Source organism: Podarcis pityusensis (genome assembly GCF_964106645.2).
Source record: "Podarcis pityusensis genome assembly, chromosome: 3".
NCBI classification, from domain to species: Eukaryota; Metazoa; Chordata; class Lepidosauria; order Squamata; family Lacertidae; genus Podarcis; species Podarcis pityusensis.
Window position 1 is genome coordinate 111,964,914 of NC_138026.1, and position 27,482 is coordinate 111,992,395.

General features: G+C 45.4%; 1 protein-coding gene across 4 annotated transcripts in view; it reads right to left on the reverse strand.

Annotated features, from left to right (window-relative positions):
* EFEMP1 (EGF containing fibulin extracellular matrix protein 1) overlaps positions 1 to 19,798 on the reverse strand; it is a 131,712-nt gene extending 111,914 nt beyond the window's left edge. For 2 of the 4 annotated variants that reach the window (XR_013984776.1, XR_013984777.1), the window contains exons 1-5: positions 19,555 to 19,796; positions 11,002 to 11,091; positions 10,195 to 10,282; positions 5,379 to 5,427; positions 2,162 to 2,407 (exon numbers count right to left, since the gene is read on the reverse strand). Coding sequence is in view for 2 of the 4 variants with exons in the window: in XM_081001092.1 (XP_080857218.1) it covers positions 2,162 to 2,407; positions 5,379 to 5,427; positions 10,195 to 10,278 (379 nt within the window). In the remaining 2 variants the exon portion in view is untranslated. Of the gene's footprint in view, positions 1 to 2,161; positions 2,408 to 5,378; positions 5,428 to 10,194; positions 10,283 to 11,001; positions 11,092 to 19,554 lie in introns of all 4 variants that reach the window. The other 2 variants (XM_081001092.1, XM_081001091.1) reach the window with 2 other exon arrangements.
* Between the last annotated feature and the right edge of the window lie 7,684 nt (positions 19,799 to 27,482).

The window sequence follows — 27,482 nt, forward strand, 5'->3', positions numbered from 1 at the left end:
CGGCTCCCTCGGCCAATAAAGCGAGATGAGCGCCGCAACCCCAGAGTCGGTCACGACTGGACCTGATGATCAGGGGTCCTTTTACCTTTACTTTTATCATATCTTCTGTCATTCTCCTGTTATCCAGGATATACATACTCAAGTCCCTCAACTGTTTCTCCTAAGATTTGGCTTCCAGGCCCTTGATCATCTTGGTTACCTTCTTCTGCAGTAGATCCTCACCACATTAACAGGAATTCTCCTACTCAAGGTTCTAACCAGCCAGCAGTGACTCTCTGGGATAGCGAACAGCTTTAACCAGCTTCGGCTGATTAGCCAGCTGCATCCCTACGTAGAGATAGTCTACTCTGATAACCTCCAGCTTAAAAGGTAAAGGTAAAGGGACCCCAGACCATTAGGTCCAGTCGTGGCCGACTCTGGGGTAGTGACGCTCATCTCGCTTTATTGGCCGAGGGAGCCAGAGTACAGCTTCCGGGTCATGTGGCCAGCATGACAAAGCCGCTTCTGGCGAACCAGAGCAGCGCACGGAAACGCCGTTTAGCTTCCCGCCGGAGCGGTACCTATTTATCTACTTGCACTTTTGACGTGCTTTCGAACTGCTAGGTTGGCAGGAGCTGGGACCGAACAACGGGAGCTCACCCCGTCGCGGGGATTCGAACCGCCAACCTTCTGATCGGCAAGCCCTAGGTTCTGTGGTTTAGACCACAGAGCCACCTGTGTCCCTAACCTCCAGCTTAGACTACTAATATATGTGGGGCTGCCTCTGAAGCAAGGTTGGAAGTGCAGCTTGGTTAGAATGCAGCAGCTAGGCTGGTAACTGGGACTAGGGGCTGCGAGCATATTAGGCCAGGGTTTTCCCAACATGTACTGGCAAACTGGTCCATTTCCGGGGTCGATTCAAAATGCGTTTAAAAATGCATAATTTTATCCTGCATAGGAACGTAGGAAGCCGCCTGATACCAAGGTAGATTGGGGGTTGAACCTGCGACCTTCTGCTTGACAGGCAAGATGCTCTATCACTGAGCTAGAATCTAAACCTATCCGAAATATGTGCTCTGAGGAAGATGTACTTTCAGATAAGATAAATTCAACAATGCATCTTTTGCGAGAAGAATTATGTTTAAAATGTGTATTTAGATACAAATTTTCAAGCAGATTGAAAAAAGGAGGAATTTGCAGATTAAGGCAGGAATACGACAAACTGACTTCAGAATGGGCAGGTGCCAAAACCGACCGAGAGCAGAAATAAGCTGGCCCAGTTCTCACTACAACCTCATCCCTTTCTTCTGAATTGCTTTCTCTGATATAAGCCACTAAGGCTACATTACTTGCCCTTCCTGTTATTCTCTACTACATAGCAGGGGCAAACAGATAAGCACAAGTCCCCCCCTTGCTTCAATTTTGCTGGCATAAGTCCATGTTTTGTGCTGATTTTTTTTTAAAAGAATGCATGACAACTCCACATTTAAACCGCGTACATTATTACATGCATTTGTGTACGTATTCCCCACCACTCCCCTCAAAATAATAATAATAATAATAAATTAATTCAATGCACTTTCTCCTAAAACACATATTTGAATATGCATTTCACTTGTGGTTTTTTTTTTTTTTTAAATAAATTTTTATTAATTTTCCAAACACAAAATAAAAAGACAAACAATACACAATACACCAACATACAAACATATAAACATGTATAATTTCATAACCATTTTTTCATAAACCTTACTTTCCGGACTTCCCCATACCTCCCCTTTTCTGCATCCTTGTTTTATATTTCTTCTGCAACTCCTCACAACTAAATATTCAATTCAATTTCTTTTAAGTTCTTCTAATATTGTTAATTACAGCTGCAATTCTCTGTTTCCCAACCCCTTGACATTTTAACATTCCTGAATTTTACAACAAGTTCTAAGATAAACTTTGAATTTCTTCCAATCTTCTTCCACTTGTGGTTTTTTTGGGTGTGCATGTTATGCGCACCGAAATGGCATTGCAAAATCTGGATAAGGCTGCAATTTGACCAGTTTTGTTCCAATCAACAACTGAGTTCTGGATGGTTGAACTGGGCCAATCTGGTGTGGAAAGGGGGCCAAATGAATCCCACCCCCCTCCCTGATACAGGGATGTAAAGTTTGGCATAAGATGACTTCCTTACCTTGGCAAACGTTGTGATCGCTGGCTTCAAACCCGGCCGCGCACTGTATCCCCGGGACAGTCCTTCGAGCTATGGCATTGCCGTTTCGGCCATTAGGCACAGGCACGGGTTCAGGCGCAGGTTGTTCTTGACCGTTGTTGACAATAATCTGAGCCGTTCTGGGCAGACAGAGGTATCCTCCAAAGTGGTTCACGCATTTCATCCCACCTTTGCAGGCATCGTGCACGATTTCACATTCGTCGATATCTGCGGTCGGAAACAAGGCAAAGGTGAGCACCAAAATGGCAGCATCTTCCTGCCTCGGATGCAGGCGAGGGTCTCAGGCAGGCAGCAGGTTTGAGAATCCTATCAGCACTTCCACGTGGAAAGAAAAGGTAGGGGAAGAGGCAGAGATAGGGGAAGAGGCAGCAACGGCCTGTCCTATTTAATAATAATAATAATAATAATAATAATAATAATAATAATAATTTATTATTTATACCCCGCCCACCTGGCTAAGTTTCCCCAGCCACTCTAGGTGGCTTCCAATCAAGTGTTAAAAACACGACAGCATTAAATATTAAAAACTTCCCTAAACAGGGCTGCCTTCAGATGTCTTTTAAAGAGAAGATAGCTGCTTATTTCCTTGACATCTGAAGGGAGGGCGTTCCACAGGGCGGGCGCCACTACAGAGAAGCCCCTCTGTCTGGTTCCCTGTAACCTCACTTCTCGCAATGAGGGAACCGCCAGAAGGCCCTCGGCGCTGGATCTCAGTGTCCGGGCTGAACGATGGGGGTGGAGACGCTCCTTCAGGTATACTGGGCTGAGGCCGTTTAGGGCTTTAAAGGTCAACACCAACACTTTGAATTGTGCTCGGAAACGTACTGGGAGCCAATGCAGATCTCTCAGGACCGGTGTTATGTGGTCCTGGGTGAAACAGAAAGGTGCTCCTCCACTCACTGCTTACTGGGGTTGCATGACTACAGTTTCTGCCAATTATTTTTTCATTGATTTTCCAAATTATTACATGTGAAACGAAATTAATTCAATCTAATATTTCCAAAACCGGTTTCCCGCTCTTGTTACATGTCCAAGATGTAACCCCAACTGCTGCATCAATTTTCACTTAGTCTCTAGTTGACATCACTTCATAATTGAGCCAGTGTGGTATAGTGGTTAAGAGCAGTGGACTCGTAATCTGGTGAACCAGGTTCGCTTCCCCGCTCCTCCACATGCAGCTGCTGGGTGACCTTGGACCAGTCACACTTCTTTGAAGTCTCTCAGCCTCACTCACCTCACAAAGTGTTTGTCGTGGAGGAGGAAGGGAAAGGAGATTGTTAGTCACTTTGAGACTCCTTAGGGTAGTGATAAAGTGGGATGTCAAATCCAATTTCCAGTAATATTTTTGATCAGCTACCCCTTTACAGTGACTACGGCAGGAGTCAGCAAACCTTTTCAGCAGTGGGCCGGTCCACTGTCCTTCAGACCTTGTGGGGGGCCGGACTATATTTTGAAAAAAATAAATAAAAATTGAACGAATTCCTATGCCCCACAAATAACCCAGAGATGCCTTTCAAACAAAAACACATATTCTACTCATGCAAAAACATGCTGATTCCCGGACCGTCTGCAGGCTGGATTTAGAAGGCGATTGGGCCTGATCTGGCCCCTGGCGCTTAGTTTGCCTACCCATGGACTATGGCTTCTGGCAAGAACATGGGAGAGGTGAGTAAGATATATGCTGTAATATTTTTTTCCTTGCTGCTGCAGGAGCAGCAGTGGGCAGGCAGGACACCCACCCCCACCCACAGGAGATGTAAGAAGTGGCGGCAGCAGCAAGATCTCGCGAGAGTTCCGCAAAATCTCACGAGATATTGCCATAAGCTGCTACCGCTGCTTCGCTTTGCTTCTCCAGCGGCAGCAACAGGGGCAGGCAGAGTTTCTGCAGGACCGCTGGCCACTCCCCTGTGTCAGGGACTGGGCAGAGGAGGAAGGGTAAAGACCGCCTCCCCATCCTGACCCTTCCAGGGAGGAGGAGGAGGAGGAAGACAGTATAGAATTACAACAGGGGTTTGAGGCAGGTCACAGCTCAGAGGCAGATGTGGGGAAAAGCTGGGAAATCATGGGAGAGCCAGAGCAACACCTGGCTGACACTAGAAAGCATCCCAGACCCTCCATCTCCCAGAACCCGGCGAGCCTTAAAAGTAGGAGAGCAAAGAGGACACAGACAGAGGGCACGTAGCAGCACCCGTAGAGGAGGTGATGAGAAAGATGAATGAGGAAGTGGGAGAGATGGGGGGTGGTTGAAGATTCGCTCAGGACAACGTCATTATCCAAGAGGCTGGGTTCTATAGCCTCTCTCTGTAAAGATTGAAGAAGAGTTTGGATTTGATATCCCGCTTTATCACTACCCGAAGGAGTCTCAAAGCGGCTCACAATCTTCTTTCCCTTCCTCCCCCACAACAAACACTCTGTGAGGTGAGTGGGGCTGAGAGACTTCAGAGAAGTGTGACTAGCCCAAGGTCACCCAGCAGCTGCATGTGGAGGAGCGGGGACGCGAACCCGGTTCCCCAGATTACGAGTCTACCGCTCTTAACCACTACACCATACTGGCTTTTTTTGAAACAAAAAAGGATGGTAAGAAACTTTTCCTTGTCTTCATACTTTCCTGGGCAACCAGCCGGGAACCGCTGACAGCATCCTGACACCCTTGGATCCTCAGTCCACCTCATGGGGAGAGGGGAATTGGATGTGCGAGAGGTACACAGCTAAGCCAATTGCATGTTCAACACTCAACCATTATTGAGCTCTGCATTACCCTCCTAAATGACTGCTGTCCATGCTGCCAAATGGGAATGTTCCATGATGCACTCTTTAAAGATAACGGGTGCTTTAAATGAATGGCATGAATGTGACTATAACCCAACAAGATCTGAAGAGCACCATGTTGGCTATCCCTGTAGCAAATGGATCATTCTCACTGCCCCGGAAGGAAATATCAATGATGAAGAATGCAAATCTGTGCTGGAGAGAAACTGATAGAGTGGATGCGATTCCAAAAACCCGGATACGGCCACAATGTTTGTGCTCCTTCCCATGCTTTCTCCATAGTCTCTGCACTGGAAAAGACTAAGGAGATAATCCCACTATGCAGACAGAATTCTCAATAGTTCAAGCTCAGGATTCCTTTTAGCAGATATAAATACATCAATGTGCCGCTTGCTACAGTTTACTGTACCTTTGCATCGCTGCAGGACGGGATCCCACTCGTAACCGTCTGTGCATTGCTGCATGTAAAACAAAGAAAACCAATTAGCACAATCAAAATGAAAATATGGATTAATATATTTTCTGCTGTTAAGATCAGGCCCCAGTTTTATGGAGCTCTCAGGAAAGAGACTTGCCCCTCTCCCCAGGGCTCACATTACTTTTTACAATTGCTGATCCATCGTCACTGAGAGCCTTCTGAGTCAGGATAACACTAGGATGGGTGGGAGGGAAATCAGTTTGCAAATTGGAAAAATGTTCTAATGCCCTAGAGGGTGATCTAATTTACTATGTTCTTTAATTTGTGTTCAATGAACGAAACTTAAAAAGTTCCCACTGCCAAGCTTGCGCAACATTTTATTTGCAATCCCCATCCATTCATTGTTGCAATGAACTTATGAAACAAAAACATTTTCCACAGAAAAATAAAGTGCTGCATTTCCCCCCATGACACCTCACTGGAGGGACTGCTGAGGCCATACCTGCACCGTCCAATTAAAAACATTCTCTAGCTTGAGTAAAAAGGTAAAGGTAACGGGACCCCTGACCATTAGGTCCAGTCGTGGCCGACTCTGGGGTTGCGGCGCTCATCTGGCTTTATTGGCCAAGGAGGCCGGCGTACAGCTTCCGGGTCATGTGGCCAGCATGACTAAGCCGCTTCTGGCGAACCAGAGCAGCACACAGAAATGCCGTTTACCTTCCCGCCGGAGTGGTACCTATTTATCTACTTGCACTTTGACGTGCTTTCGAACTGCTAGGTTGGCAGGAGCAGGGACCGAGCAACGGGAGCTCACCCCGTCGCGGGGATTCGAACTGCCAACCTACTGATTGGCAAGTCCTAGGCTCTGTGGTTTAAGCCACAGCGCCACCTGCGTCCCGCTAGCTTGAGTAGGGAGCTTCTAACTGCAAGTACAAAATTAGCACATTGGGGAGCACAAGTCTAACCAACGTTTCACCCAACTTACTATTACTGAATGTGCAAGGGTCAGAAACGTCCAAGGAGAGATATTGGACCTCGTTGGAACATTCAAATGGAAGATTTGCAGTCTCTGAAGCCATATTGTCAATCAACAGGTAAGTTGCTGAAAACAATGGCTGGCTTAAGACATCTTGACATCGAAAGGGAAAAACCAAGAAGCACCCTTCCTGTTTCTCAAAATGTAGCATTTCAGCTAAATAACTGACAATCTTCAACATCAGGTTTAACCGATGAAAGAGAGAGAGAGAGATGCATACAGATATTGTTGCAGGTTGGGTGTGTGTGTGTCAGTCTGCACAATACCTCCCTTCCTAATCCTTGGGGTCCTGTCCCCGGAAGAGTTAAAAGCTGATGGAACAATCCTTTGCTAAGTGGGCCATTGTAAGACAATGGCCAAAGCTTGTCACTTAAGCACCTAAATCAGTCCCTTTGACTAGGAAACAGAGAGTTTAGCATCATGAAGAGCATCCTAAAAAAAAATGACCTGGGCTGCAGCTAAGTGAAATAGCCAGAGGAGTTGTATGTGAGCTCAGCTGAGAGCAGGATGAAGGCTGAGACGCTGAGACAGAGCCAGGCTTGGTTTTTGTACTGGAATACAATGCTGTGGTTAAAGGGCGAAGAAAGACCTTTTGGGGTATCAATGCTGTCTGTCTATCATCTATCTATATCTATCTATCATCTATCTATCTATCTATCTATCTATCTATCTATCTATCTATCTATCATCTATCTATCTATATCTATCATCATCTATCTCTATCTGTCTATCTATCATCTATCTATCCATATCTATCTATTTATCATCTATCTATCTATCTATCTATCTATCTATCTATCTATCTATCATCTATCATCTATCTATCTATCAATCTATCATTTCTCTCTATCTATCATCTATCTATCAATCATCTATCAATCATCTATCTATCTATCTATCATCTAGCTATCTATCTATCTATCATCTATCTATCTATCATCTCTCTCTCTCTGTCTATCATCTATCTATCATCTATCTATCATCTATCTATCATCTATCTATCTATCTATCTATCTATCTATCTATATCTATCTATCTATCATCTATCTATCATCTATCATCTATCTATCTATCTATCTATCATCTATCTATCATCTATCTATCTATCTATCTATCTATCTATCATCTATCATCTCTATCTATCTATCTATCTATCATCTATCTATCTATCTATCTATCTATCATCTATCTATCTATCTATCTATCTATCATCTATCATCTATCATCTATCATCTATCATCTATCATCTATCATCTATCTATCTATCTGTCTATCATCTATCATCTATCTATATCTATCATCTACCTATATCTATCTATCATCTATCTATCTATCTATCTATCTATCTATCTATCTATCTATCTAGCTATCATCTATCTATCTATCTATCTATCTATCTATCTAACTATCTATCTATCTATCATCTATCCATCTATCTATCTATCTATCTATCAATCATCTATCTAATCTACCTCAGGGTTGCCATATGTCCTCTTTTCCCAGGACTCGTCCTCTTTTTCATGAGTAGAATTGTCACAGTGATCCATAGTTAAAAGTAGAAGTTGGCAAATGTGCCCTCTTTTTTGCTCTTCAAAATCCGGCAACCCTATCACGTCTGCCATACTAAGCACAGTGTTTTCATAGTAGTACCGATGGCAGGGAGTGAGTGAGCGAGCGAGAGAAACCCTCGAGTTAATAAATCAGCTTGTCATGGCGAGCCAAATCCATCCCTGCCGTAACTTGGTAGGCACTCACGGTGTTTTCTCCAGCTAAGAATCTGTCTCAGCATGTTGACGCCCTTGTTGCTCAACACACTGGGCTGCTGTGGGTTGTTTTGAGTAGCTTTGTTACTCAAGGAGCTTAAATCGGAGGCAGAAACTAACTCTCCCCCCCTTCCATTTATTCACAGGTGATGCTAGAAGTCTGCCAAATCTAGCAGCGAGCTGGAAGGGGAACGGGTCTCGAGTGTAACAAGGGGGCAAGAGGGCAGCTAATTGCATTACAACCCCAGCTCTCCAAAGGAATGACAGCATCCTCGGGCTGAGGCAACTGGAGTTACTGTAGCTATAAAAAGGCCTCTGAGCCCCAGAGGAAAAAACAGCAAAACTTACTGAATCTCCCCAATGCCCGTTTAATGCACAACCAAAAATCACGCCCAGTTAACAACCCAACGGGGAGCACTTCGCAGATGACTTATCCTCAAGAAATCCCATTAACTTCAGTGTGATTGCTCCACTGTGGATGATCAGCAAAATCAGGAACACAGGAAGCTGCCTTGCACCGAGTCAGAACATGTCGGTCTTAACCCGGTACTATTGACAACCGATGTTGACGTGCGGGCAGTTCCATGGAGGAGGAGGTCGTTCTCAATATGGGGATGAGGGACCGCTGGCCCTCCTGAGGTTGTTAAGACTTCATTTCCCATCCCACCCGGCCATGGGCAATGCCAGCCGGGGCTGATGGGAGTTGGAGTCCGGCAGTATCCAGAGACCCACAGCTTCCCCATCCCGGTCTCAAGATATCTCAGGAGGAAAGAGGCAAAAGCAACAAACGATATGAGACTGAATATTCGTGCAGTAGGCTGGGGGAAGAGGCTAAGGTCTTCAGCAAAAGGCTTCCTGCATGATTATGGAAGGGTCACCTCAAATTTAAAAAAGGATTGGGCAGAGGTCTTTTTCAGCAGGAACTCAGGGGGAACTGAGTTCCCTTCCCTTTTAAAAATTAAATAATTGCTCTTTTTTTTGGTTTTGGAACGGGTATACACCCAACGCCTGAGCCAAAAATCCACCTGTATCTGCAGTCAATAAACTTGTGGCCATTTCTAATCTAGATCACTGTCTGCTTGAATTTATTAATCACATCTTAAATTTAGCCCCTGCCTGGGGTGGAGGTGGCACCGTGACTCCAACTAACTAACTAACTAACTAACTAACTAACTAACTAACTTCAACACCTTTTTCACACAAAAACGCACTGGGATTGGGTAACTGTTGATGGGGAAGACCCTGTGGAGCCATTGCCAATAAAAAACTAGGCCTTACTAGGTTATACAGACCAGTTGACATCTGCTGCGGTGTGAGGTGGGTTGTGAGGAAGGACTTGAAGGAAGAGGAGCTGGGAATGGTACTATGAATAATGTTCTGTGCTGGAGTTCCAAGAAAAGGGAGAAAGCAGGTGTGCTTTGACAGATGAAGAACATCTAAACCAGGAACACCCAAGAAGGCACCCTCCAGATTCTACTGTGAACCGCCCTGAGACCTCCGAGTATAGGGTGGTATATAAATTGAACAAATAAATAGATAAATAAATATTGCACTCCGACTCCCATCAGCACCACCCAGCATGGCCAATAGCAAGGGATAATGGGAGTTGTGGTCCATCAACACCTGCAAGGCCACAGGTTCCCCATCATAGCTGTCAACTTACAGATTTGAAAATAATGGATCAGCAGCCAAAATAAGGGATTTTCCGGGCACAGGTATGTTTAGCTTCTGAGCCCCTCCAAGCCAAAGGCAGAAAGCCCAGCCAGCAGCCAAACGAAGCCTCATCAATAAGGGGTAGCAGCGGGACATGGCGCTGGGATAAGGGGCTGTCCCGCCAAATAAGGGACACTTGACAGCTATGTTCCCCATCCCTGCAATATGAGGGTCCAATAACTTTTAACCTCATGTGTAGTTTGGCCCCCAGACAGATTCTGGTGCTATTAACTTCTGTAGGATTGCTTTGAAAGTTCTGTAGTAGACAACATTTGCCCCCCCCCCTCGACTTTACCGTGTATGTGATGGTTTCGTCTCCTTCCTGTCCATGAACTGTAGCGAGCATCAATGCAGCGAGGACAGCGAACAGCGCCATCATGGATCTTAAAAGAAAGGAAGCCCAGTTTAAAAACAACCACATAGGGAGATGACAGTCAGCCACTCCTGATAGCAGGGAACTGAGAAAGGAGGCCTAGCAGATGCCTGGGTTTCAGTGCAGGATCAAACCTGTCTCTGGGATGTACCACTTCAGAGCAGTGCTTGGAGTAGTTCAGTTAAACAGTGAATTAGTTCACTGAACAACACCTAAAAGTAGTCCCCCATAATTGCTGGGTGACCTAAATGTGAATAAAAATTTTGAGAACAGAACTTTGAACAATTTATAATTCAACATCATTTTCTTAGATGTGTTCTTTTAAACCAGGCATTTAAATAAAACCACACACAAATATGGAAAAACTGCTCTCTTCAGCAGAATAAAATTTCAAAAAGGTAAGGTAAAACACTTGGTTATGCCCACATAAACATATTTTTTTTAAATATTCTGTAAGGTGAGATGCACACTACAGAGAAATATTAAGAATGCACTCCTGTGTTCTGCTTATAGGCCAAATGTGAGTTAAAGGTGAGAGCCTCTTAGAGCAACTGGTCGGACATGTTTCAGCATAAAGTCCTCTTCAGTGGCCAAACAAATGTACCTGTGATGGGAATGATTTACCTTAACTTTGTATTTTTGGAATTTAAAACTAAAAAAACCCAGAAATGCTTCACAGAGCGACAAAGATCTGTAACTGTACCCTAGGAGAGAAAATGGGGAAATTACCTGATGAGAGAGGGCAGAACTGAGCCCTGAGACAAATAGGAGAGTGTTGCTTGTAGTTTAGTGATGCTCCAAGCTTGTACCTTTCTGGAACTGAGGAGGGGAAGGCAACAAAACAGACGTTATTATAATAACTGTGAATTGTGCCTAATGTAAAAGCCACTGTTCTCTAGTGACAGATTCTTTTCTGTTTAAACTTCATTGTCCAAATTGCTCAGGTCAGTTCAAAACGTTCCCCTGTTTTTGTCCCACCCAACTCAACACAGAAGCTTGGGAACTGCTTCCCTACGATGCAAGCTCATGTCTTGTAAACAAAGCAACCACGTTGGCAAGATTAAGTGTGTGGGCTTCGCCTCTCCTGGATAACTGCCCTTCCACCTGGACCTGCGTCAACTGGCCACTGCAAATGACAGCACGATGGAGAAATCAGCTCCTGCCCCACTGCTGGGGGGGGGGTATGTGTGGCACAAGGGCTTATATACAACCAGACAGCCCCACTTTACGGAACAGCTATGCAAGGCTTCCACTGCTCTCTATGCTTTGCCGAAGGGCGAAGCAACTTTTTAATTCTTAAAAGCCATTCCTGGTTGATTAGAGGGCTTCATTTTAATCCGCGCTGGTGCTTAATACTGATTTTTATTGCTGGCCTTAAATTGACTTGCTGTTGGTTTCACATTAAAGATTATCGTATCATATTATTTCAGAGGTTGGTTCCATTTTTGAATTTTTGTTTGCGGGGAAGGGGCATTTTACAGAAATAAAACGGCAGCAAGGAAACATAGAATAAGAACATCCAGGAACCTGGCCACCACATAAGAATGGCAGTCTTCAGCACTGCCACCTGAATCCACCTGAAAGAAAAACCTTAAAGAACCTTCGTATCTGTAAGACTGTAAGCAAATTCTCTTCCTGCTCAATGTACACTTAAGGCCAGATCCCACGTTACCATGTGGTATTCTCAAAAGCTGCTACACGCCCCCCGGCCCCACAAAAATGCTCAAGATCCCAGATTTTATTCCCCACTTCCATACCCTCCAACATTTCTCCAGTGCAAATAGGGACATCCCATTCCATAATGATAATTTTACTATTTATACCCCACACACCTTAAGGGGTTGCTGCAGCCACTCTGGGCAGCTTCTGACATATATAAAAAAATATAATTAAACATTTAAAAAAACGTCCGTACACAGGATTGCCTTCAGACGGTTCGGGTGGGTTGGATAACTCCATACCCTCCATCATTTCTCCAGTGAAAATAGGGACATCCTAAGGAGAAGTGGGACATTCCAAACGGCTTCTCTAAATTACGGATGCCCCTGGGAAATAGGGACACTTGGAGGGTCTGCATTTCTCCAGTTAGGACAGAAATGTCCCCTCTCTCTGAAACCTTGGAGAGCCACTGCCAATATTGCTGTGACATTAACATATGAGAGTGCTGGAGGTGAAATAGTTAAACAGGTTACCCAATCAGAACCCAGGGGGTGGAGTCAGAGGGACTATAAAGCCAGCTCTGGGAGGGGCGAAGGAGTTGGTTCGTTGGGAGGTTGGTTGGAGTGGGAGTGAATTGGGATAGAGTCTGTGGGTAGGTTGAGTCAGTGTAGCGAAATGAGCTGAGTCAGGAACAGCTAGGGGCTAGGAAGACGAGTAAATATCTGAGAGGTGGTTTAGTGAGTGAGAGCAGGTAGCGGAATTTATAGGTCTGGATAGGCACCCCATGATTGTAATTGACCAATACCGTTTATGAAACCACACACTTGTTAAAGGTAAAGGTAAAGGGACCCCTGACCATTAGGTTCAGTCGTGACCGACTCTGGGGTTGCAGCGCTCATCTTGTTTTATTGGCCGAGGGAGCCGGCGTACAGCTTCCGGGTCATGTGACCAGCATGACTAAGCCGCTTCTGGCGAACCAGAGCTGTGCACGGAAACGCCGTTTACCTTCCCGCCGGAGCGGTACCTATTTATCTACTTGCACTTTGACGTGCTTTCGAACTGCTAGGTTGGCAGGAGCAGGGACCGAGCAACGGGAGCTCACCCTGTCACGGGGATTCGAACTGCCGACCTTCTGATCAGCAAGTCCTAGGCTCTGTGGTTTTAACCCTGGCTGGACTCAGTATTGTACCAGGTAGGGCCTGGGTGGTGGCAGCAAGAAATAAAGTGGTGGCACGGGGATCAAAAGGTGGTGAAACGTCCGGGGACCCTGTGAGATCGCCACAATTGCCAGTAGGCTATTCTGACCAAGAGGGAACTGTGTTCTCACTCAATACAAGGCAGACCTCCATGTTCTTATATGTCACTATTGAATTTGCACTCCCTCCCCTCCAGCAATGTGCTGGTCCACATTTCCCAACCTAAGCTGCCCCTGAGCCCAATGGTGGTGGGAACAGAGGGAGAGAGAGGAGTAGAGGTACCGGGGCCTCTTGCATCCTCTTTCCAGAGTGGCCAACCACAGATGCAATATATAGGAAGTGTAGGAAGCTACCCTATAATCTTCTCTAAACAGCCATCAGCGACCACATAGGATTTTCCCATCAGAAAAGGAATGAGAAGCTGCCTGGTTTTGGCGAGAAAGAGGCCGATGGCAGAATTGGCCTTTTGCTATGTAACCACCTGCAAGGATCAGGAACAGACCCTCATTATGGGCCAGATATTACATTTATAGCAACTAAGCTCGCTCCAGGTTTATGGGGAAGCTAGGCAAAATGTCTCATTTGGGGGGGGGGGCACCGACTTTGGGACTTGAGGCAGTGGCAGCAGTGCTGTGCTGAGCAGCTGGGAGCTGCCATGCTAATTTCCCATAATGCCCCTTGTTATGTCCTGAGTTGAATAGGATCCAAAAGGCAGCAGTCGAATTGGTCCTAGAACAATAGGATTCAGAATGCAGCAGTCGGATTGGTCCGCAGGAGCCACCCAATCCAGCTCCAGGTGGAAGTGAATCCGCAACCTGATTGGCCTACAGGTGAATCCCAGAATTAGCCAATCACGTGGGGCCCATTGTGTAAATAATGTATATAAAGCAGACATTCTGGACGAACTTCCATTCCTCCTCACCACTATGAGCTGAATAAAGAGCATGAAATCTACTCTTGACTCAGAGTATATTTCACCCCTGATGTTGCATCTTTCTGGGGCATTGTGGGAGATGAACATGGTGACTCCCAGTCGCTTTCAAAACGGGCTTTGCAGCCTCAGCAGTTGCCTAAGGATGCCATATGATAACACCCCTGAGGTATTTTGAGTGTACACGAGGTGGCAAACCCAGGTCAGCCTCTGCGTAATGTGTGAAAGTGCTCTAAAAAGCGACACAAGAAATCCAGCCTCCGTACCACAGAACCTAGGCATCACCTGAACTCTCCAACTTCCTGAAATATACAGGACAGCACCTGCCCTTCTTTACCAGCGTAATGATATGAACCATTGAACCCACTTTGCATTCAACCGAACCTCATGACTCGCTTCAGCTGTGACCATTGAACAAGGTTATCCACACAAACATGAATTCCACTCTTATCTCTTGACCTCATGTGCAGAGGACGTCCCATTTAAAAAGTGTTGAGCCTGCAATGGTGGGAATCTTGACACAAAACCTTTGAGCATCAATGCCCAACACATATGCCATATCAACTCCTGGTGCTGTTTGCACTAAATGATGATGGTGGACATGTGAAAAGCATACGGTATTATGTATGTGTGTGTGTATCTATCAGTCTATCAACTGTATGTAAGTTGCTTGAAGATGTGACAATCAACTTGTAAGTTTAATAAATGAAAAGTAACTCAAATAGAAAGCATAAGAAGGTGGGAGAGTTTTGTGCTTAGAAATAAAGCTCTGGTCTGATAGCACAAAACTGGAAGACTGGAGAAATTCCAACAAAAGAACAACGGCAAGAGAAATTGATGAATTACACAGAACTGGCAAAACTGATGGATGGACTACGAGAAAAGGTCAACAGTGACTTTGAAAAAGAGTGGGGACCTTTTATAATATATTTGCAGAAACAAAGAAAGAACATCGACTTGACGGCAGGATTTAAATAAACACTCACATCTTTATTAACAGAGAACATTTAAAATAATGAAGAAATGATATAGTGGATTTTAAGAAGCAGCAGTATGTAGTAAGGTCAAGGGACCCCTGACCATTATGTCCAGTCGTGACCGACTCTGGGGTTGCGGCGCTCATCTCACTTTATTGGCCGAGGGAGTCGGTGTACAGCTTCCGGGTAACAAATCAGAAATGGAAGCTGAGGGAAGCCCAGGAGGGAAGGGGTGAAGAGTTGTAATATGTATGTTATTGATATGAGATGTATGTAATGACAGAAGGAAGTGAATAAAATTTTATTTTAAAAAAAGAAATAAGAAATAAAGCTCTGGTTTTGTATTGTGGAGAAGAGTGACCTGCGAGGAACAAGAAGTCCCCTGTTCAAATCTCACCTGCAATAGACACAACTTGTAGGCTGGGATAGCTCAGTCAGTAGAGCATGAGACTCTTAATCTCAGGATTATGGGTCTGAGCCCCACATTGGACAAAATATTCCTGCATCACAGGGGGTGGAAAAGATGACCCTCGTGGTCCCTTCCAACTCTACAGTTCTATGATCACACATTGAAAACATAATGCATAATACATCTCTGTACTGCAGCTGGTTCACACCCACATTGTCCTGAAATGCATCTCTAAAACCCTGAACTGCCACACTAGCATGTGGTAATTTTTGCTTTCTTCCATCTTCGACCTTGGACAGAAGCAAAGGGAGCAATTATCTTGGGAAAGAACGCTTTCCCCTTTCTTGTGAGAATATGTAGGGGAGTTGCTCCCCAATATTTTATTTTCTATATACTTTAAGAAGAAGAAGAAGAGTTTGGATTTGATATCCTGCTTTATCACTACCCTAAAGAGTCTCAAAGCAGCTAACCTTCTCCTTTCCCTTCCTCCCCCACAACAAACACTCTGTGAGGTGAGTGGGGCTGAGAGACTTCAGAGAAGTGTGACTAGCCCAAGGTCACCCAGCAGCTGCATGTGGAGGAGCGGGGAAGCGAACCCGGTTCCCCAGGTTACGAGTCTACCAGTCTTAACCACACTGGCTCTTTAAGTGTTCAAAGGAAGAAACAACAACAATAATACTGGCCTACATTACAGGGGTGTTGTAAGGACTATCACAATGAGGTATGTGAAAAGCTTTGGGCAGTATCCAGTGCACTCGTCCTGCCTGCACAAGGATTTGCACTTGTGCAACAGACCTTTTTCCAGCCCTCCTCCTCCTCCTCCTCCTCCTCCTCCTCCTCCTCCTCCTGTGTGTGGTCCAGGCCCTCTCCAAATCTGCTCCTGAAGGTTGGGGGAACCCCAGAACGGTGGGTCAGAACACCCTTGCACTGCCAGAATGATTCTTTGGATGCACCCCTTCAAATTCTGCTATATATATTGTAAGTATAATTCTGTGAAGGTTGCCAGAGGTGCCTTCTGCTACGCTTCCTGTTTCCACAAAACACAAGAGGTTGAGAATTCTTTTACTGGATCAGATCAAGGTGTACAAAATCCAGTGGACATGTTTCTTATTTCAGCCCCATTCCAGTTCTAGAGTATTCTACAACTAGAGTATTCAGACTCGTTATCAAGTGTCTTCTCTTAGGCAATACATCTTCTGGTTCCAGCACAATATATCTCATTCAGGCCCCTTCAGTGCCATCTACAGAAAAGGCTCCACAGGTTCAGGGCTTATGGTCTTGCAGGAAGCAACCAGCATTTATTCCCCCCCCCCCCCTTTAGTAGTGGAATATATTTAGGGCAGTCTTGCCAATAAATCCACCAAAGTTAGAAACATTTTACCTGCCTGTTCGCTACACACATACACCATTTGCAGCATATCAGCAGCCTTAAAAAGGAATGCAGAGAGGGACATTTTCTCTTCCATTTTACAGAAATATTCCTGCTTGGTCACCTGGAAAAATTTCTTACTTGCCATAAGCAAAATGGCAAGTGGTTAATTTCTAGGTCAATTGGTGACCTGGATGCAAAGTGCAATCAGCTAGGATCGGCAGGCTTAAAAAGGTAAAGGGACCCCTGACCATTAGGTCCAGTCGTGGCCGACTCTGGGGTTGCAGCACTCATCTCACTTTATTGGCCAAGGGAGCCGGTGTACAGCTTCCGGGCCATGTGGCCAGCATGACTAAGCCACTTCTGGCGAACCAGAGCAGTGCACGGAAATGATGTTTACCTTCCCGCCGGAGGGGTACCTATTTATCTACTTGCACTTGGACGTGCTTTCAAACTGCTAAGTTGGCAGGAGCAGGGACCGAGCAACGGGAGCTCACCCTGTCACGGGGATACGAACCGCCGACCTTCTGATTGGCAAGTCCTAGGCTCTGTGGTTTAACCCACAGCGCCACCCCCAGGCTTACAGCGGCCTAAATTCAGCATGCGGAATAATGCCAGTGCTTAACGTCCTATGCTTGAGGATGAATATCAGATTGGTCCAAAAGTTTGTGAGAATGTCAGGCAAAGTGGCATCCGTTTTGTTGGCCCATCTCAGACAGGGATGCGGTGGGGTGTGTGTGGAATCTGTGGCCCTCCAGATGTTGCTGGACCCCAGCTCCCATCAGCCCCAGCCAGCAAAGCCAGTGGTGAGGGATCATGGGAGTTGTAGTCCAACGAGATCTGGAGGGCTACAGGTTCGCCATCTCTGATGTAGCAACTAGCAGCTATTTTTGCAGGACACACTCCACTCTCTTTCTCACCCCCACCCGTTCACCCCATTCATACACCATCCATTCATTCTCACTCAAACATCCCGTGCCTCCATTCAAACACATGTGAGGACGAACCCCATTGATACAGGATCCGTTCTCCACACACCCTTTCTCTTACACCTTCCCCCCTTTCTCTCACATAACACAACACCCTACCTATCTAGGTCCCCCATATTTCCTCCCCCGCTTTCCTCCCCCATCTCTAAAATTTTAAAGCAGGTACGAAGGCTGTGGGAACGCCCCGCTACCCTCAACTGCTGCCAGCTGGAATGGTCTGCCTCAGGGTAATGTGGCTGCAAAACCACCAAGTCCTTGCAGCTTAGTATTTTACCTACTTCATCAAGAACTGGTGTCTCTGTGTGTGGAATGTATGGGCACAGAAAGAAATGCATTAAATCTTAGAATCAACCCCCTGCAATGCAGGAATATGCAGTCATCCTATACAGGAATCGAACCTGCAACCTCAGCGTATAACAGCACCATGCTCTAACCAACTCCCTGGCTTTACTGATTTTCTTTATTTTATTACCACATCCATATGCCACTTTCCCTCCAAGGAGCTGAAGGTGGCATACGCCATTCTTCCCTTCCCCCCATTTTATCCTCACAACAGCCTTGAGAGGTAGGATGGGCTGGGAGGGTGTGACTGGTCCAAGGTTACCCTGCGAGTTTCCTGGCTGAGTGGGGCTTTGAACAGGTGTCTCCCCAATATCCAGCCCAACACCCTGACCCCTGCACCACTCTGGCTCTCAACAACCAGCCAGCCCCCTTATTTTAAGAAAGGTATCCTTCGTTAAGTCCAGAAACCTCCCCTCGCCCCGGAGAATAAAGTTCCAGGTTGCCCTTCCCTTTTGGATATTATTAATTTTGGTATGGCATTGCCTAGTCACCTCTCACTATTCTGATTGATTGAAGTGGTGGACTTGGGGCTCTCAAATTCAAAGCCTCTCTCGCTCTCTGTTCTACAGCATTGTTGTGGCGCCCCCTGCAGTGTGGCCAAACCGGTCGCGCTACCCTAAAACCGCCTCTGTCTCCTACCCCAAGCAGACTGGACCCTAAACATATTTGCGTTTCAGAAACTGAAGCCCTGTGGAATTCAAGGAGAGTTAACTCCCAAAAATGGTGTTTAAGGACCACAGAGTTCCCACTGCCTGTTCAGTTAAAGGTTTCCGCTCCAACAGGGCAGCCAACATAGGAGGGGAAGTCTTTAATTGAACAGGCAGTGGAGCTTCCTTCTGAGTTGATATTCCTTAGGTTTGCACAGCCAGACAAGGAGTTCAGAACACTACCTCCCTCCTTCCCAGTTGCTTCTCCCTCTTTCTATAATCTCATGTTACCTTCTGGGCTCCTTAGGGAGGAAGGGCAGGATATAAATTTAATATATGTAAAAGCAAGCAACGATTGCTTGTCTCCCCACACCAACCCTAACATTCTTATCCCCCCTGGACTAGAAAACCTTCCCAGCTGAGGGTGGTACCCCACCAAGTCCTAGGCGCTGAAAACAATCCCCTGAAGTCGCTCAAGTTTTCCAGTGAGTCTAATCGGACTGAGTGGGAGACACGACCCACCCCAAGGGGGGAAAAATCCCCTACATTCCGCTTGCAAGATTTGCAAACTGCATCCACTTCGGCGCACGGAAAATCCTTGCATTGATCCATTTGCACCCGCAAATCTCGGTGCGCCAGAAACTTTCCTTTGCAAGAATCTGCCCACCTAACCAAGCGAGGAATCACCTCTCTCTCTCTCTCTCCCGCCGCCGCTGCGTGCCATCGGAATCCGAATCTGAATCCGAATCCGGGCGCGCCTTACCTGCACAGCCGCAAGAACGCGATGCCCCTCTTGAAGACCGCAGCTTAGGTGAGGAGGGAAGAGGGTGGACTCCCTTCCCGAAGCGAGCCAGGCTGCAAGACGCCCAAGTTTGCAGAGAGAGGAGTTGGAGAGAGCTGATGGAAGCTCTCTCCCCAACGGCAGGTTAAGCCTGCGCCTTCGCTGCGCTCCGTTCACAGATGGAGCGTGTTCCCCGCACCGCCTCCCTTAGCAAAGATCTTTGACAAACTTCCCGGCTACTGTTTGCATCCATTGCACGCCCCCTACCGATCTTCCGCTGACTTGACCCTTTCTGAGAAGAGCCTGATGTCGAAACACAGGGCGGAGAAGTCGCGCGGTGCAAACCCAGAATTTATTATTTTCGTGTTTTGTTTTGCGCTTTGCTCTTCTTCTTTCAATGGAAGGCGCTGTTCAGTAAAGGGATTCCTTTTCAAAGGGCGCGTTCCAGAAAGGTAGCCCTGCCGTGGTCTGTTTGATAGAATCACAAAACTGTAGAGTCGGAAGGGACACCGAGGGTCATCTAGTCCAACCCCCGAAAACCAGCGAAGAGTTTGTGGCACCTTAAAAGACCGGGCACATTTATGAGCGAGGCACAAGCTTCTTTTCTCTGTTTCACAAAATGTATACATCGCTTGATTGTAAAAGCGACTGCAAGGAAACTCAAAGCGGTTTAGATTGGGCAATAAAATTACCAGTGAAAACAACTACTGCATGCACTGAAAAAATAAAATCCGCCATAAAATTAAAACAGATTGAAATATACATGGATGTTCTACGTGTCTAGGTAAGCTTGTCTAAACCAAAATGTTAGCAGGTGCCGAAGGAATGCAGTGAAGGCACCTGCCTGGTTTCCATTGAGAGGGCAGTGCTGGATTTATTATTACAGTGGTACCTCGCAAGACGAATGCCCCGCAAGACAAAAAACTCGCTAGACGAAAGGGTTTTTTGTTTTTTGAGCTGCTTCGCAAGACGATTTTCCCTATGGGCTTGCTTCGCAAGACGGAAACGTCTTGCAAGTTTGTTTCCTTTTTCTTAACACCGTTAATACAGTTGCGACTTGACTTTGAGGAGCAACTCATAGAACGCGGTGTGGTAGCCTTTTTTGAGGTTTTTAAAGACTTTGGTGATTTTTGAAGCTTTTCCAAAACTTTCCCGACACCGTGCTTCGCAAGACAAAAATAATCGCAAGACGACAAAACTCGCGGAACAAATTAATTTCGTCTTGCGAGGCACCACTGTATAATTATTATTATTATTATTATTATTATGCCGAATGGGTATTATGTGGCACATGAAACAATGGCAGTTCCGCTCCTTGTAGAAATCAAGTAGGCATATAAGGGCGTAAGGTGATCTTGCAGCAAAACTGACCCAAGTTGTTAAGGGCTTTATAGGCTCATCTTGAACTTGGCTGGGTAGCAAATCAGCAACCAGTGCTGATCTCCGGGTGTAGGTGTTACATTTTGTCGTCAGTCTTGTTCAGTCTCCGTAAGTTGTGAGTCAGTCACGGAGCTGTACAGTGGTACCTCGGGTTACATACTCTTCAGGTTACATACACTTCAGGTTACAGACTCCGCTAACCCAGAAATATTACCTCGGGTTAAGACCTTTGCTTCAGGATGAGAACAGAAATCGTGCTCCAGCGGCGCAGCGGCAGCAGGAGGCCCCATTAGCTAAAGTGGTGCTTCAGGTTAAGAACCGTTTCAGGTTAAGAATGGACATCTGGAACGAATTAAGTACTTAACCCGAGGTACCACTGTATTGCTGTTTGATTGCTTCAGCAAATAGGGCTTTAAAGGTCAGCACCAATACTTTGAATTGTGCTCAGAAACGTACTGGGAGCCAATGTAGGTCTTTCTAGACCGGTGTTATGTGGTCCCGGCGGCCGCTCCCAGTCACCAGTCTAGCTGCCGCATTCTGGATTAGTTGTAGTTTCCAGGTCACCTTCAAAGGTAGCCCCACGTAGAGCACATTGCAGTAGTCCAAGCAGGAGATCACCAGAGCATGCACGACTCTGGTGAGACAGTCTGCGGGCAGATAGTCTCTCAGCCTGCATACCAGATGGAGCTGGTAAACAGCTGCCCTGGACACAGAATTGACCTGCGCCTCCATGGACAGCTGTGAGTCCAAAATGACTCCCAGGCTGCGCACCTGGTCCTTCAGGGCACAGTTACCCCATTCAGGACCAGGGAGTCCTCCACACCCGCTCGCCTCCTGTCCCCCAAAAACAGTACAGTGGTACCTCAGGTTAAGTATTCAATTCGTTCCGGAGATCCATTCTTAACCTGAAACTGTTCTTAACCTGAAGCACCACTTTAGCTAATGGGGCCTCCTGTGGCCGCCGCACCGCCAGAGCACGATTTCTGCTCTCATCCTGAAGCAAAGTTCTTAACTCGAGGTATTATTTCTGGGTTAGCGGAGTCCGTAACCTGAAGCGTCTGTAACCTGAAGCGTATGTAACCTGAGGTACCACTGTACTTCTGTCTTGTCAGGATTCAACCTCAATCTGTTAGCTGCCATCCATCCTCCAACTGCCTCCAGACACTCACACAGGACCTTCACCGCCTTCACTGGTTCTGATTTGAGAGGTAGAGCTGGGTATCATCTGCATATTGATGGACACCCTACAGGGTTTCAGAGAGGGGAGCATTCCCAGTCCTACCTGAAGATGCCAGGGACTGTGCTACAACAGCAGCAAGAATACTTATTGCAAAGTATTGGAAGACACAAGACTTACCCACGCTGGAGGAATGGCAGATGAAATTGATGGACTATATGGAATTGGCGGAAATGACTGGCAGAATCCGTGACCAGGGAGAAGAGTCGGTGGAAGAAGATTGGAAGAAATTTAAAGACTATCTACAGAAATATTGTAAAATTAATGAATGTTCGAATGATGTTGGATTGAAGTTAAGTGGTTTCTAGTTGTATAGGTAGAAAAGAATATGGAAAAATTGGTTTTTAATATGTAAAAATTTAATGTTATAATATATTAGGATTAAAAAGAAGGGAAAGGAATTGCTGGATTAACAAATTGAATTGGAATACAAAAGAGGGAGGTATGAGGAGGTCCGGGAAACAAGTAAACGTAAAAGAAGTGATGAAAAGATGGAATTGTTTTTAACTGTTTTTTCTTTTTTCTATTTTGTATTTTTCCTTTTTATTGTTAATTTTTTTATTAATGTGTTTTTTCTTCTTTTGAAACTTTAATAAATATTATTAAAAAAAAAAAAAAATGAAGATGCCAGGGACTGAACCCGGGACCTTCTGCATGCAAAGCGGATGCTGTACCCCTGAGCTACGGCTCTTCCCCTCCCCTGATTCCATACCTGCCTAGTTTGTGCAAATAACTTTTCATCTTTGGCCTCCCAGCTGCCGCTTCTCCAAATGCATAACAGATATCTGCAATCCTTAGCAAGGCCTTGAAGCACTGAGTGATCTTCTGGCAGGAGTCTCCAGCAGTAGAAGTGATTCTCCCAGCCTCTCAGAACGTGGGGCCACAGCCACGCTTATCAATCTTTGCTCGGAGGGAATATCTGCAAGGCGGTGGGGAGGAATTGCCCCCCCTCTGTCAATTCACCTCCCGCAAACAAATGTTATTAATGACCCGAAAGGAAATTCTGATGTTCCCGGGAAGGAATTTAATGCGCGGGTCTTTACGAGGGTGCTGCACAGGAGTTAACGAAGTTATGTGCAGTCGCAAAGGAGCCGTTTATCATATCCGGGCTGGAATTAATCATCTTGAAGGGGATTGAAACAAAAGCGGCGCTAATGCACGACATGGGGTCTAAAAGGGTTCAGGTGGCGTTGAACAAGTTGCCTTGGCAGGAGAGCAGGCTTTAGAACAGCGGTTCTCAACCTGTGGGTCCCCAGATGTTGTTGCACTACAACTCCCATCATCCCTTAGCTCTGGCCTTGCTAGCTAGGGATGATGGGAGTTGTAGTCCGACAACATCTGGGGACCCACAGGTTGAGAACTGCTGCTTTGGAAGGATGAAGGCGTCAGTTCCCCGTCCCAAGAAGAATACCAGTATCAGAGAATTGTAGAGTTGAAAGGGACTCCCAAAGGCCATCTAGTCCAACCTCAACTAAAGCATCTGTGACAGATGGGCATCCAAGCTCTGCTTAAAAACCTCCAAGGAAGGAGAACCCACCAAGACTTCTGTGTAACCCTAAAGCTTGCCAATTGAATTGGTGCAATTAAAACCACCATGCTTTTTTTAAAAAAATGTATTTTTATTTAAGATTTTCTTGATTTACAAAAGTATGTGCAATGTCTCTCTCTCTTATTCCCCCACATTTAACATTTTTTTTACAAATCAGTTTCATTTGTCGAGACATTAGGAAAAAAAGGGGGAAAGAGGTGGAGGGGGGGACAAAGATGAGTGGGGGTTTCTATCAGGTGGCGATGTTTCTATTTTACTTAATATATGTGGGTTTTTGTGTCAGCGTTGCTTGTGCAGGTTCTCTGCTGTTCACTTGTGTTCCTTTGGTGGTGAGAGAGGTTGGGGTTGGCCTAGGGTGTGGTTGTTCATTTGTGGTTGGCTGTGGTGGTCTTTTTTAAAAAAAATAATCTTTATTAATTTTAATTACACACTTATACAAAGAATTTACAATCTCATACTACAAAAAGAAAATTAAAGAAAAACCATTAAGAAGAAAGAAAAGAAAATACAGAAAAAAGAAAGAAGAAAAAGCAAATTTACGTACATAAAAAACCTTAATCTTCCTAATTCTTAATTAAACACTTAAATAAAAAAGACTTCTGACAAAATGAGTCTTCCAATCATTCTCATTGTACTGTTTCTACTGTCATTTTTTCCGCACAGTTTTATATTCTTTAATATTGTTCCCGTCTACTCCACAAACAGTATTTGTTGTGTTTACAAGTATCACTCAAGTTCTGCTAATATGGTGTGATTGGTACAATATGATCTTATATAATCCTTAAATATTCTCCATTCTCCAAATATTTCCTGGTTCAATACTCCTCTAACTCTTCCCCTCAGTTTTGCTAGGTGGTCTTTGTTTTCATGTGTGAGTAACCAGACACTGGAGAGACCTGTCAGGAGTAAGCGTGGACCAATGGTACCAAATAGTATGGAAAACAGCCTTACTAGAAAAATTAACCAATAAACTGAAACTGACACCGGGACAAATAGAAGAAGATGCCTTCACCCCGGTATGGCTCCCCTTTATCACATACACAGCCCAACAAGACAATGACAAAAATCCACCAACAGCATACAAATCAATATGGCCAACCTGATCCAAAACCGCCATGTGATTAGAGATGCCTTCTTTTTTTAAAGACACCTACCTGCATATAGCCAGTATGGTGTAGTGGTTAAGAGCGGTGGACTCGTAATCTGGTGAACCGGGTTCATGTCTCCGCTCCAGCTGCTGGGTGAACTTGGGCTAGTCACACTTCTCTGAAGTCTCTCAGCTTCACTCACCTCACAGAGTGTTTGTTGTGGGGGAGGAAGGGAAAGGAGATTGTTAGCCGCTTTGAGACTCCTTAGGGTACAGTGGTACCTTGGGTTACATACGCTTCAGGTTACATATGCTTCAGGTTACAGACTCTGCTAACCCAGAAATAGTACCTTGGGTTAAGAACTTTGCTTCAGGATGAGAACAGAAATTGTGCTCCGGCGACGCGGCAGCAGCAGGAGGCCCCATTAGCTAAAGTGGTGCTTCAGGTTAAGAACAGTTTCAGGTTAAGAACGGACCTCTGGAACGAATTAAGTACTTAACCCAAGGTACCACTGTAGTGATAAAGCGGGATATCAAATCCAAACTCTTCTTCTTCTTCTTCTGTTGTGAATCAGATGTTGGTCTTCAACTAGTAGGGCAGAAATGGCACACAACAACTGTCCTCTACCAGTGAAGGCTGATTGGAAGTAGGCCAGGTTAATGCATTATGCAGAGACACAGCGGGCAGCCTCCTCTAAGAGCGAGTGCTTAGGAAGCACCGTACCTCAGTGGTAGAGCATCTGTTTTATGTGCAGAAGGTCACAGGTTCAATCCCTGGCATCACCAGGCAGGGCTGGGAGAGATGGCCAGTCAGTGTTGACAATACTGAGCTATCTAGTCCAAGAGTCTGGCTCAACATAAGGCAGCTGCCTATGTCCCTTCCTATTCACAGAAGCCGTGTACATTTTAATTAATTAATTTACTTTATTGAGCTCTAGCCACAGGGCTTAACTAAGCACCCCAGGCATTGGGGTGGGGCTTGTTATCAAGTGTTCAGTGAGTGTTTTATAAGGATTTCAGAGTAGCAGGCTCATAGCTGAAGGGCAAAGAGCAGCTGAAAGTTTTAAACTTTAACGAAAGGGACAGGGTAGTCTATTAACCTGGGGTGCCAATTTGAATAAAATATGGGGAGGAGGTAAGCCCCACCCTGCATAATCGATCACATGATGTGGTGCTCACAAACCATCTGAATGGCAATGTCCATCAACAGGGGGCGGGTAGCAACCTTAAATATTTTATTGGGGGGCCGAAGACCCCTCAGCCCCTAGAAGTTGGCTCCTATGCTCCATGTCCACAATCTCATGCTTGAAGCCTGATGACTCCCAGCTAAGGACAGAGAGGAAATTAAATCTTGTTTGCATTTTAATGAGAAACTACACTCTGCTCGCACCAATACGCGAACCAAAACACCCTTATCCTTCAAAATTCGAATTTCTCTGAATTTTGCAAGGCAATCCCAAACAATGTGTACAAAAATGCAGATTACAAGGGAAAGCGCACATGAAAATGCATATATGACTGTATTGAATTTATTCCTCTATAAATAATATTTATATAACACTATTTATTCAAGGTCTCAGAGGGCTTTACGACACGTGCATAAAACTATAGGGGAAATTGCTTGCAAAGAATGTTTGTGTTAAGCGAAATTGCATACAGAGATGTGTTTCTTCGGAGAAATTTGCAGTAAAATACTGGTTCATTTTAATGAAGATACTTTTTTTTAAAAAAAAGCAAAGTGCTGATTTGAAAACTGAGGGGACCAAAACTGACAGATTTATCCATCAGTACTCTTAGCAAACTGTGCTGAATTGCGTTTGCATTTTTGTCTTCTCTGGCTTTTTTATTTTTGAGCTTCCTAGGGACTGTGCTGACCTGCAAAACAGACCTCCTGACACAGATCACCCAGCATGTTTGTCCAGTGTTCTGCTGATCAACCGGTGGGAAAATTCCCTTATTTTTTGCCTTCATTTTAAAAAAAACACACCAAAGAACTTAGCAACAATTTTTCAATACACAGTGAGCCAGGCACAGGAAGCGGAGCCCTTTTGGAACTATTAGCCGCGCATGGGTGCTAATCCCATTCCACTCCACGCGTTCCCTATTATGCAAGGACTCCCATGGAAGAAGGAACGTTTAATTCCCCAATCTGGACCTCTTCCAGGGCTTAATGGAAAAATATATTGTTGACATGCGAGCCTGTTATAAAAGGCATCGTTCGGTTCACATCCAAATTGCGTTCAGCTGAATTTCCCTCACACTTGGGGGATGTGGAAGTTTGCTCTCTAACCTCCCTCTCCTCTTCCCCCTTCTGTCTTTCTGCACTTTCTCTGGCCAAGGAAAAGCCGAGGGTGTAAGGAGAGAGAGAGTGTGTGTCTTTGTATATTCAAAGGTCCTTTCAGGAACATCCAGCCCACAATAAAACAGTCCCTCAGCAGCTTCTCGCAGGACAGTCACAGAGTGTTGCGAAAGCTGATAATTGCTGATTCATGACAGATTTAGGAAAAACATCAGCTGAAGTAATCAGGTCAGGGCAGTGGTGTTGACCACAGAGCTGGCAAGGGAAACAGCTCCTTCCCTGTGTCCCCAACCCCCAATTCCTTTCACTCACATTTCGCTCGCCGCAATTATGTCCAAGCCCTGTCCTGCAAACACAT